General features: G+C 46.3%; 1 protein-coding gene across 4 annotated transcripts in view; it reads left to right on the top strand.

The window, feature by feature from the left end:
* The window catches only part of LOC128698178 (uncharacterized), a 393,415-nt gene that overhangs the window by 344,920 nt on the left and 35,952 nt on the right, over positions 1 to 12,543 (top strand). For all 4 annotated transcript variants that reach the window (XM_070098652.1, XM_070098653.1, XM_070098654.1 and 1 more), the window contains exon 5: positions 1,857 to 1,965. In XM_070098652.1, coding sequence (XP_069954753.1) covers positions 1,857 to 1,965 — 109 coding nt within the window. The remainder of the gene's footprint in view (positions 1 to 1,856; positions 1,966 to 12,543) is intronic.

The following is a 12,543-nucleotide window of genomic DNA, read 5'->3' on the forward strand; positions in this document are numbered from 1 at the left end:
GAACTACCGGAAGACTTAAATTTTAAAGGAAATACTTAGAGGTGTATACTGGAACCAGAGATTCTAAGTGTTTGTATCTTGGGCACTAGGCTGGGCACTAGGCTGGAGACGCTTGAATACACTTGCAGTGTACTCTTTGGAGCTATAGAGAGATACCTCGAAATATATACCTAGATGATATTGGAGACCGTAGTGTCAACTTTACACACTACCATAACTGCTTATTGGAGTGCGAGATATCGGAGGAAGTGTAAAATAATTCCAGTGAAAAGCAGGGGCGCCATGAACACAATGATAGAAAACCCTTGTGTCAACATCCGTGGTCGAATAGTCTTCAAGGATGATGGACTGCTTACATCGTCTTCACAACCTTTCGGTATTTTATACCATTTTAATATTCAGTGTAGATGTTGCAGACACTCGTGCAACATTTGGGTGTCTTCATTGTGGAAACATTTCACCATCCAGTGACTTTATCTATCCGACACATTGCGTTAGATTAGCGAAACATTTCCACAGTAAAGATAACCAAGTGTTGCACAAATGTCTTGTTCATCTACTAGTCGTTTTTATAAACCATGTATATAATAATAACTGAAGTGTAGACCAGTAGACTAAAACTAATCATATTAACAAGGTAAGATTCGTTAGGAAATAGGACAACTGCTTTCTGACGCGGGTCTCAGTCGTTTGATGACCCACCACTGGAGCTTTAGGTGATCTGACCGAAGCCTTTCACTGGCTTACTATGGGTGTGTAGGTTAAAATTCGTCTTAGGTGCCAATGTATGATAATTGTCAGTGAGCAGAGTGCAGTATTTGTTGGTAAAATGTGTGGGTGGTGGGCAGTGCACAAACCTGGGAAGATGAGGTTGAGAGAGAGGTTAAAGGTAGTGATCCTTGGAAGACCTCTTCATCCCCTGCTAATGAAGTATTACACACCTGTTAAGGAAGCATCTAGCAAGACCACCTCAAAGGTTTACGAAGGGGAGTAATCTTGGCAGTTAGTTATACAAGTATACAGCAGAAACAAGAGCGAGCCATGGAAGGTGAACATAAAAGACGGGGGTCACCGCACTCTGCGTGAGCTGCTGTGAAGTATCAGTGTAATCTGAAAGACGATATGTACTCCAACCTCTCACTAGCGGTGTCTTCATGCCGGTCATCCAAGGATCTCATCTTATCCTCCACTTCCTTGGATCCAACCTGAATGCCTCCCATTTCCCAGGTGCAATATGACCTCTACGGGTTTAGTGCTGCCTTTTGATTAATATAAAATATATGAAATTCGCCAAGTTGTGTGTGTGGGGGGGGGGGGGTCGAGTCTCAGTTCTTGACCTCGTCTTCGAAAATCTTTTGATCCCCAGTGCTGGTTTCTGTCCTTTTGATTCTTATCATATTTCTCCTCAGACTTCCGCTCATTTTATTATTGATCTTTTCTCTTCTTCTCCTGTCCCTCCATGTTGTACTTGTTAACATAGCTGTCACCGTCTCCGTTTGTATATTTTGTTCTTCTATGTTGAACTTCTGGGATATTTAGGATTTATGGTCTGTGTTTTCCGGTGTGTGTGTGTGGGGGGGGCAAGTTGCAATTCCGCCTGGCTCTCACACTTAAACCACTCCGCCTTCATCATAAAATGTGCGTTTAGAAATTATTTACTAAACGTGCAAAGGAAAAATGTTTGTCAAAATATAGAGGTCAGTTACTGTATGAAGGTGTGTTGTATTGGTGTGTTGCAGGTGGTGGTAAAGTTATACATGTATTACGTTGTGTTGCAGGTGGTGGTAAAGTTATACATGTATTACGTTGTGTTGCAGGTGGTGGTAAAGTTATACATGTATTACGTTGTGTTGCAGGTGGTGGTCGCCAGTTCGGCCGGAGCTACATCGTCTACGGGGACTCCGTCAGTGTCGCTGTCGAAGGGGACGCTCTTCTCTGACTCCCCGCACATCATCATCGGGACAGGTATTGTCACTTTACCTGTCCGTTACTCTTTAACGTTGGACAGTTGAGTTGTTCCGCTTGCATTTCCCTCATTACCCAATATTTATCACCTTATTTTAATCCCCTCTTTACCAGGCACTCTCTGCGTCATTACCTCACAATATAATTACCATATTGTCTAATAATCTCGACCCACAATATGGAGAGAAAATATTGATGTTCCCGAGTTGTTATGAAGTCACGACATAATAATGATCCAGGACGGAGTGAAAAGTGTTTTAACTATATTTTAGGTTAGTTGCGAGCTAAAGTTTTTATATTCTTCTAATCCCACTCCCGCTACTCTTAACCCGTTCACTTCCTTGCTACTTATACCCGTGTTATTATATTGCACATTGCAGCTATGAAATTTTATTGCAGTGTCTGTGTGCATACAGAGTATTTTACAAGGTAGCCTTAGAATTCGAAGACTACAACTACTCATTCCTACCAGTAAACAATCGTTTGTTGTACGTGCTGTTTGTATCGTGGGTTGGAGCCGCACTCATACAAACAAAACAAAGTGCTGTCTGTAAAATCTTAGTGCTGTAAGCTTCGTGGCTCATTGTTACAGCGTTGAGTCTGTTGCACGCTCGGACCATGGTTCGAGTTCCCGTCCATTCTTCTTTATATATATATATATATATATATATATATATATATATATATATATATATATATATATATATATATATATATATATATAGGCTACATCATTTTATTATTTCCCTGTTGTGACATGTACATATCCGCCTTCATAGATAGAGGCTTTTCGTTTCAGTTAGTCAGAGTTTTGTATCGGGATATTTTGTGCTTCCAGGTGTAGTATTCTCGCAGCTCCTCTGTATTCACAACCTCGCCAGCAAATTGCACCAATATAGGCACCCATTGAAATTTTTCTGTCAAATCTTGTGAAGTGATAACGTCTTTTTTTGTATTGTAAACGCTGAGAAGCATTATATTGGCACTTTTGATGGTGTGTGGTGAATATTGGTGCTGGAGGGTTGTTGTGGGGTTTCTGGCGTGATGGATGTACTGTTACAATATATAGGTGTGTGGTGATGGTACTTTCTCCAGGTGTGTGGTGATGGTACTCTCTTCAGGTGTGTGGTGATGGTACTCTCTTCAGGTGTGTGGTGATGGTACTCTCTTCAGGTGTGTGGTGATGGTACTCTCTTCAGGTGTGTGGTGATGGTACTCTCTTCAGGTGTGTGGTGATGGTACTCTTTCCAGGTGTGTGGTGATGGTAATCTGTCCAGGTGTGTGGTGATGGTACTCTCTCCAGGTGTGTGGTGATGGTACTCTCTTCAGGTGTGTGGTGATGGTACTCTCCCCAGGTGTGTGGTGATGGTACTCTCTTCAGGTGTGTGGTGATGGTACTCTCTTCAGGTGTGTGGTGATGGTACTCTCTCCAGGTGTGTGGTGATGGTAATCTCTTCAGGTGTGTGGTGATGGTACCCTGTCCAGGTGTGTGGTGATGGTACTCTCTCCAGGTGTATGGTGATGGTACTCTCTTCAGGTGTGTGGTGATGGTACTCTCTCCAGGTGTGTGGTGATGGTACTCTCTTCAGGTGTGTGGTGATGGTACTCTCTCCAGGTGTGTGGTGATGGTACTCTCTTCAGGTGTGTGGTGATGGTACTCTCTCCAGGTGTGTGGTGATGGTACTCTCTTCAGGTGTGTGGTGATGGTGCTCTGTCCAGGTGTGTGGTGATGGTACTCTCTCCAGGTGTGTGGTGATGGTACTCTCTTCAGGTGTGTGGTGTTGGTACTCTCTCCAGGTGTGTGGTGATGGTACTCTCTTCAGGTGTGTGGTGATGGTACTCTCTCCAGGTGTGTGGTGATGGTACTCTCTTCAGGTGTGTGGTGATGGTACTCTCCAGGTGTGTGGTGATGGTACTCTCTCCAGGTGTGTGGTGATGGTACTCTGTCCAGGTGTGTGGTGATGGTACTCTTTCCAGGTGTGTGATGATGGTACTCTTTCCAGGTGTGTGATGATGGTACTCTTTCCAGGTGTGTGGTGATGGTACTCTGTCCAGATGTGTGGTGATGGTACTCTGTCCAGGTGTGTGGTGATGGCGCTCTCTCCAGGTGTGTGTTGATGGTACTCTCTCCAGGTGTGTGGTGATGGTACTCTCTCCAGGTGTGTGGTGATGGTACTCTCTCCAGGTGTGTTGTGATGGTACTCTGTCCAGGTGTGTGATGATGGTACTCTGTTCAGGTGTGTGGTGATGGTACTCTGTCCAGGTGTGTGATGATGGTACTCTGTCCAGGTGTGTGGTGATGGTACTCTCTCCAGGTGTGTGGTGATGGTACTCTGTCCAGGTGTGTGGTGATGGTACTCTTTCCAGGTGTGTGATGATGGTACTCTTTCTAGGTGTGTGGTGATGGTACTCTGTCCAGATGTGTGGTGATGGTACTCTGTCCAGGTGTGTGGTGATGGCGTTCTCTCCAGGTGTGTGGTGATGGTACTCTCTCCAGGTGTGGTGATGGTACTCTCTCCAGGTGTGTTGTGATGGTGCTCTCTCCAGGTGTGTTGTGATGGTACTCTGTCCAGGTGTGTGATGATGGTACTCTGTTCAGGTGTGTGGTGATGGTACTCTGTCCAGGTGTGTGATGATGGTACTCTGTCCAGGTGTGTGGTGATGGTACTCTCTCCAGGTGTGTGGTGATGGTACTCTGTCCAGGTGTGCGATGATGGTACTCTGTCCAGGTGTGTGATGATGGTACTCTCTCCAGGTGTGTGGTGATGGTACTCTCTCCAGGTGTGTTGTGATGGTACTCTGTCCAGGTGTGTGATGATGGTACTCTGTTCAGGTGTGTGATGATGGTACTCTGTTCAGGTGTGTGATGATGGTACTCTGTCCAGGTGTGTGATGATGGTACTCTGTCCAGGTGTGTGATGATGGTACTCTGTCCAGGTGTGTTGTGATGGTACTCTGTCCAGGTGTGTGATGATGGTACTCTGTCCAGGTGTGTGATGATGGTACTCTCTCCAGGTGTGTTGTGATGGTACTCTGTCCAGGTGTGTGATGATGGTACTCTGTTCAGGTGTGTGATGATGGTACTCTGTCCAGGTGTGTGATGATGGTACTCTCTCCAGGTGTGTTGTGATGGTACTCTGTCCAGATTTGTTGTGATGGTACTCTGTCCAGGTGTGTGATGCTGGTACTCTGTCCAGGTGTGTGATGATGGTACTCTGTTCAGGCGTGTGATGATGGTACTCTCTCCAGGTGTGTGGTGATGGTACTCTGTCTAGGTGTGTGGTGATGGTACTCTGTCCAGGTGTGTGGTGATGGTACTCTGTCCAGGTGTGTGGTGATGGTACTCTGTCCAGATGTGAGGTGATGATGTTACAGTTGTACTCACAGTATACATTGAGTTACACCCTCATTAACTTTAATAGAAATATCCCCATCATTGAGAGTACATTTTTATCACCCTGGTTCATTTAGTGAGAGAATTACGCATTGGGTAGAATTTGATAAACTCTTTGGAGACGTCACTCCCTGTTTGACTATCTCTGAATGTTTGGTGCTCCTTCCCAGTCTGATATCTTAGGCAGTCACTACGTTGTCTCTTCCTGAGGTACTTTCTGATGTCTGCACCACGGTCTCTCGTGGGGTACAATATCAGATGCCTTCTTGCAGTCCGAGAAATGCAATCAAGTCACGGTACGTGTGGGGTTAGAACCCATGGTAAGTGAGTCGCAAAACTCCAGGCCAGTGCGTAAGCCACTGGACCAGCTGGCTACAATAAGAGTCAAGACATTCAATATATTGTGAAGATTCTCTGTATCTTATGCTCGTACGTTATTATTAATACTGATGAGAGAAACAATACATATTGCGTGGGATTCCTTGGAGATTTGACGGTTGAAGTAATACACACTTGGTTGGGTGGTAACACTATATTGGCAGAGTCGTGAGGGGAGTATAGCCCAGCCTACCTGTTCTTGTCTGTGCCTGAGGACGAAGTGAGAGAGGGTGTCTCTCATACCTTACTCACATGGACATAGCTTGGTGACGTCACAAACTGGTCACTGAACCTAGCTGAAGAGATCCTAAATATATATAAAATTGGTGATACAATTTACGATATACGACACAAGTATATTACATGAGGAATTCAGTAACCCTACTGACATACGTAGTGTATTAAAGTATGGGGATATTTTTGACAGTAAGCTTCATTGATTCAGTTTAAGGTAATTATTTGCAATCCCGGGATATTGTTACATTCAAGAATCTCTACACTGGAAAATATCTTGTGATCTTAAAGATAGCTAATTTGTATTCCACTGTCCTAAAAAAAAATTGTTGCCTTTTTCCACCCTGTTGGCTGCAATTACTTTTATGATTTTTTTCACTGGGCTTGTTAGATTCTTCATTTTAAAGGTTATAACCTGAGACCGGGTCACGGGGGCGGTGATCCACTGAGCTATAAATAAGGGAGTTATTATGTCTGGTTATGACAGGCAGGATGTTGCCTGTGTTGCATCATTCATAACTCTGGTGGACCAGTGTTAGATCATTCATAAGAAACGTACCAGTGTTGCATCATTCATAACACCAGCGTACCAGTGTTTCATCATAACACTGGTGTACCAGTGTTGCATCATTCATAATGCAGGCATACCAGTGTTTCATCATTCATAACACAGGCGTACCAGTGTTGCATCATTCATAATGCAGGTGTACCAGTATTGCATCATTCATAACGCAGGCGTACCAGTGTTGCATCATTCATAACACAGGCATACCAGTGTTGCATCATTCATAACGCAGGTGTACCAGTGTTCTATCATTCATAATGCAGGTGTACCAGTGCTGCATCATTCATAACGCAGGCATACCAGTGTTGCATCTGTAGACAGTCTGTACTGTCTGCACAGACAGCCTATGCTGTCTGCCAGCTTAGTTCATATTTTGCGGCACTAAGGTGCTGCCCTCTCTCGGCCTGCCCAGGTCAGTGGGACGCTGGTCCCACTCGCATTCACCCAGCGGCCTAGCAGCAGTCAACAAGTCCTACTAGCTCTCTCCCTCGTGGGATGGCCCTCCCCGGCCATGGGCACACAGCACACAAGACATTTATCATTCACCTGCCCCACTAGCAGCTTCACCAAATAATCTCATTAAACATTGGTGGGAAGCGGTGGTCGCAGCAAGTTGTGTTTGCCTGGAGAGAGGAAGGAAGAGGAATGAAGTTGTGTTCACTTCATCACCCTACACTAGACACATCCGTCTCTCAACGAGTTATCCTGATGTCGTGTCTGCACGTTTCAGCATCCAGACACAGGTACAAGCAGGATCTAGCCGAAATTTACCGAATTTCTTCGAGAATTGTAAGTGGCATCCCAGTGACCCCACGCCACAGTGTCCCACGCTGTTTCTCAAGTCACGTGTTCAGCATCACTTGTATGCTCTGCTGTGGTTGTCCAGCTCAGCACAGCTATTTCAGCAAGCCAGAGGTGAGTTTTGTGGTGATTTCTGCGTCCAGTGTGCGTTTTGCCGTGTTGTGGGTTTGAGAGGAGGAAGTGGCCAGATCCTCCCTCGCCATACACTCACCCACGCTCCTCGCCACCACACTACCATACACCACCATGCCATCACTCTGCTGTGTTTTTCTGCTGCTTTCCATGTGAATTCATTGCCAGAGCTGTGTATCCGAGTGCCCGAGGCCACTCGAAGCCACGTGGATCAGCAAGCCACATGGATCAGCAAGCCATGTGGTTCAGCAAGCCATGTGGATCAGCATGCCACGTAGCTCACGACACCACGTGGATCCCGACGCCACGTGGGGCGTGGACGAAGCCACGTGGACCTACGAGCCATGTGAGTTGCCAGATGTCCCAAGCCTCATGCTGTGGTCTACTGCCCGCTTCACGTTGACGTCACCGATGCTGCTGCCCGACTTCATGACATCACGATGTCTGCCTGACATCACCTCGAGATGTCTGCTGACGTCACCTCATGATGTCGTGCCTGACATCACATGTCACATCGAGTGTTCCAGTAATTATGTCAGTATTGTATAGAAGATTGAGAGAAGATGTATGTCGTGTGTTAATTAATTCCTCTCAGTCAGCCTTCTCACGTGTTAGTGTATGGCTTAATGTCAGTTTTGTGCACAGAAAAGCATCATTTGCTAGTTTAAGCCATGTTGTACCGCATGTACCGCGGATGTGTGTAAAGTTTTCCGTGTGTCCAGTGTGGTCTGCGGCCAGACCCCTGAGTAGCACCACTGTGTTAGTCACCCAGTGTGACCAGCACGTTTGACAGCTGACATTAGTCAGCCTGAGCGTATGAGCCCTTTTGTACAGAAAGCTCTTGTGCTCGTCGCTCGTGATGTTCTGCAGAATCATACCTGCTATGATTCTCATCGAGATTTGTTTCACTTCACCTCCAGACCTTCAGAATGCAGTTATATGTAGAGAAACAAGCCTGAGGATGCTTAGACTAACCTCTGCTGTAACTCCCACTGCCGAGAGAATGACACTCGTCAAGCCGCAGTTAGCCCTGTTGGCAGGCGCTGTGTTAGCCTCGTGTCACAAGCTTCAGTGAGCAGCCTGCACGAAGATGATGTCACTTTGATTGCTAGCTCGCTCACTTCAGTCTGGTGTATGATGTTACGACTCCCAGATGTTTCGCCCAGTTGTCTCTGCCACGACTCGCTCCACGACTCACTCCTCGCTGGCAGTGACAGCCAGCGACAGTACCAGTTGAGAAGTGTCCTGAGTCGTTTGCCAGAAGTCCTGCCCAGTTGCCGAGTTTTGACGATGCCTCACTCGAAGGCACCAGCATATCATGCCCCAGGCTGAGTGAAACCTGCAGTGACTCTTACGATGACTGCTTCACCGTTCTAGAGGAGACTATACCCTGTTACATCACAGCTCAGCCGCAGCGATGTCTCCTGTGTTGCAGTATCTGTCCAGACGCAGGAAGGCATGCAGTGATGCCCTTCGACGCTCACTGCTTATGACCACGATGTTTAGGACACCCCACATGTTTTTTTCTTCCCTCCCTGTAGGAAGTTTTTTTTTTTCCCATGTCCATATGTATATACATGTTTTTATTTTGTGTTCTGTGCCCTGTTCCTACGAGAGAGAGACCGAGTTTTTTTTACCGCCAGTATTGTCGTGTGAGGACGACGTGAGGTAGGTGGCCGAGCGTATGTAGACAGCCTGTACAGACAGCCTATACTGTCTGCCAGCTTAGTTCATATTTCGTGGCACTAAGGTGCTGCCCTCTCTCGGCCTGCCCAGGTCAGCGGGACGCTGGTCCTACTCGCACTCAGCGGCCTAGCAGTAGTCAGCAAGTCCTACTAGCTCTCTCTCTCGTGGGATGGCCCTCCCCGGCCATGGGCACAACACATAAGCCTGTGTACCCACCGACGATGTTTGCAAATAAAGAACCCTCTGCAGCTCTATAATTGACTCCACGGCACTGCATCACACCAAATAAACTCGTTATACATCATTCATAACGCAGGTGTACCAGTGTTGCATGGTTCATATGCAGGTGTACCAGTGTTGCATCATTCATAATGCAGGCGTTCCAGTGTTGCATCATTCATAACGCAGGTGTACCAGTGTTGCATCGTTCATAATGCAGGCGTTCCAGTGTTGCATCATTCATAACGCAGGTGTACCAGTGTTGCATCATTCATAACGCAGGCGTTCCAGTGTTGCATCATTCATAACGCAGGTGTACCAGTGTTGCATCGTTCATAATGCAGGCGTTCCAGTGTTGCATCATTCATAACGCAGGTGTACCAGTGTTGCATCGTTCATAATGCAGGCGTTCCAGTGTTGCATCATTCATAACGCAGGTGTACCAGTGTTGCATCATTCATAACGCAGGCGTACCAGTGTTGCATCATTCATAACGCAGGTGTACCAGTGTTGCATCATTAATAACGCAGGCGTTCCAGTGTTGCATCATTCATAACGCAGGTGTACCAGTGTTGCATCGTTCATAATGCAGGCATTCCAGTGTTGCATCATTCATAACGCAGGTGTACCAGTGTTGCATCGTTCATAATGCAGGCGTTCCAGTGTTGCATCATTCATAACGCAGGTGTACCAGTGTTGCATCATTCATAACGCAGGCGTACCAGTGTTGCATCATTCATAACGCAGGTGTACCAGTGTTGCATCATTCATAACGCAGGTGTACCAGTGTTGCATCATTCATAACGCAGGTGTACCAGTGTTGCATCATTCATAACGCAGGTGTACCAGTGTTGCATCAATCGTAACGCAGGTGAACCATTGTTGCGTCATTCATAACAGGTGTACCAGTGTTATATCATTCATAACGCAGGTGTACCAGTGTTGCATCATTCATAACGCAGGTGTACCAGTGTTGCATCATTCATAACGCAGGTGTACCAGTGTTGCATCATTCATAACGCAGGCGTTCCAGTGTTGCATCATTCATAACGCAGGTGTACCAGTGTTGCATCGTTCATAATGCAGGCGTTCCAGTGTTGCATCATTCATAACGCAGGTGTACCAGTGTTGCATCGTTCATAATGCAGGCGTTCCAGTGTTGCATCATTCATAACGCAGGTGTACCAGTGTTGCATCATTCATAACGCAGGCGTACCAGTGTTGCATCATTCATAACGCAGGTGTACCAGTGTTGCATCATTCATAACGCAGGCGTACCAGTGTTGCATCATTCATAACGCAGGTGTACCAGTGTTGCATCATTCATAACGCAGGTGTACCAGTGTTGCATCAATCGTAACGCAGGTGAACCATTGTTGCGTCATTCATAATAGGTGTACCAGTGTTATATCATTCATAACGCAGGTGTACCAGTGTTGCATCATTCATAACGCAGGTGTACCAGTGTTGCATCATTCATAACGCAGGTGTACCAGTGTTGCATCATTCATAACGCAGGTGTACCAGTGTTGCATCATACATAACGCAGGTGTACCAGTATTGCATCATTCATAACGCAGGTGTACCAGTGTTGCATCATTCATAACGCAGGTGTACCGGTGTTGCATCATTCATAACGCAGGTGTACCAGTGTTGCATCATTCATAACGCAGGTGTACCAGTGTTGCATCATAACGCAGGTGTACCAGTGTTGCATCATAACGCAGGTGTACCAGTGTTGCATCATAACGCAGGTGTACCAGTGTTGCATCATAACGCAGGTGTACCAGTGTTGCATCATAACGCAGGTGTACCAGTGTTGCATCATAACGCAGGTGTACCAGTGTTGCATCATAACACAGGTGCACCAGTGTTGCATCATAACGCAGGTGTACCAGTGTTGCATCATAACGCAGGTGTACCAGTGTTGCATCATAACGCAGGTGTACCAGTGTTGCATCATAACGCAGGTGTACCAGTGTTGCATCATAACGCAGGTGTACCAGTGTTGCATCATAACGCAGGTGTACCAGTGTTGCATCATAACGCAGGTGTACCAGTGTTACATCATAACGCAGGTGTACCAGTGTTACATCATAACGCAGGTGTACCAGTGTTGCATCATAACGCAGGTGTACCAGTGCTGCATCATAACGCAGGTGTACCAGTGTTGCATCATAACGCAGGTGTACCAGTGTTGCAACATTCATAACGCAGGTGTACCAGTGTTGCATCATTCATAACGCAGGTGTACCAGTGTTGCATCATTCATAACGCAGGTGTACCAGTGTTGCATCATTCATAACACAGGTGTACCAGTGTTGCATCATTCATAACGCAGGTGTACCAGTGTTGCATCAATCATAACGCAGGTGTACCAGTGTTGCATCATAACGCAGGTGTACCAGTGTTGCATCATAACGCAGGTGTACCAGTGTTGCATCATAAAGCAGGTGTACCAGTGTTGCATCATAAAGCAGGTGTACCAGTGTTGTATCATAACGCAGGTGTACCAGTGTTGCATCATAACGCAGGTGTACCAGTGTTGCATCATAACGCAGGTGTACCAGTGTTGCATCATAACGCAGGTGTACCAGTGTTGCATCATAACGCAGGTGTACCAGTGTTGCATCATTCATAACGCAGGTGTACCAGTGTTGCATCATTCATAACGCAGGTGTACCAGTGTTGCATCATTCATAACGCAGGTGTACCAGTGTTGCATCATTCATAACACAGGTGTACCAGTGTTGCATCATTCATAACGCAGGTGTACCAGTGTTGCATCAATCATAACGCAGGTGTACCAGTGTTGCATCATAACGCAGGTGTACCAGTGTTGCATCATTCATAACGCAGGTGTACCAGTGTTGCATCATTCATAACGCAGGTGTACCAGTGTTGCATCATTCATAACGCAGGTGTACCAGTGTTGCATCATTCATAAAGCAGGTGTACCAGTGTTGCATCAATCATAACGCAGGTGTACCAGTGTTGCATCATAACGCAGGTGTACCAGTGTTGCATCATAACGCAGGTGTACCAGTGTTGCATCATAACGCAGGTGTACCAGTGTTGCATCATAACGCAGGTGTACCAGTGTTGCATCATAATGCAGGTGTACCAGTGTTGCATCATAACGCAGGTGTACCAGTTTTGCATCATAACG

Source organism: Cherax quadricarinatus, chromosome 63 (assembly GCF_038502225.1).
Source record: "Cherax quadricarinatus isolate ZL_2023a chromosome 63, ASM3850222v1, whole genome shotgun sequence".
NCBI classification, from domain to species: domain Eukaryota; kingdom Metazoa; phylum Arthropoda; class Malacostraca; order Decapoda; family Parastacidae; genus Cherax; species Cherax quadricarinatus.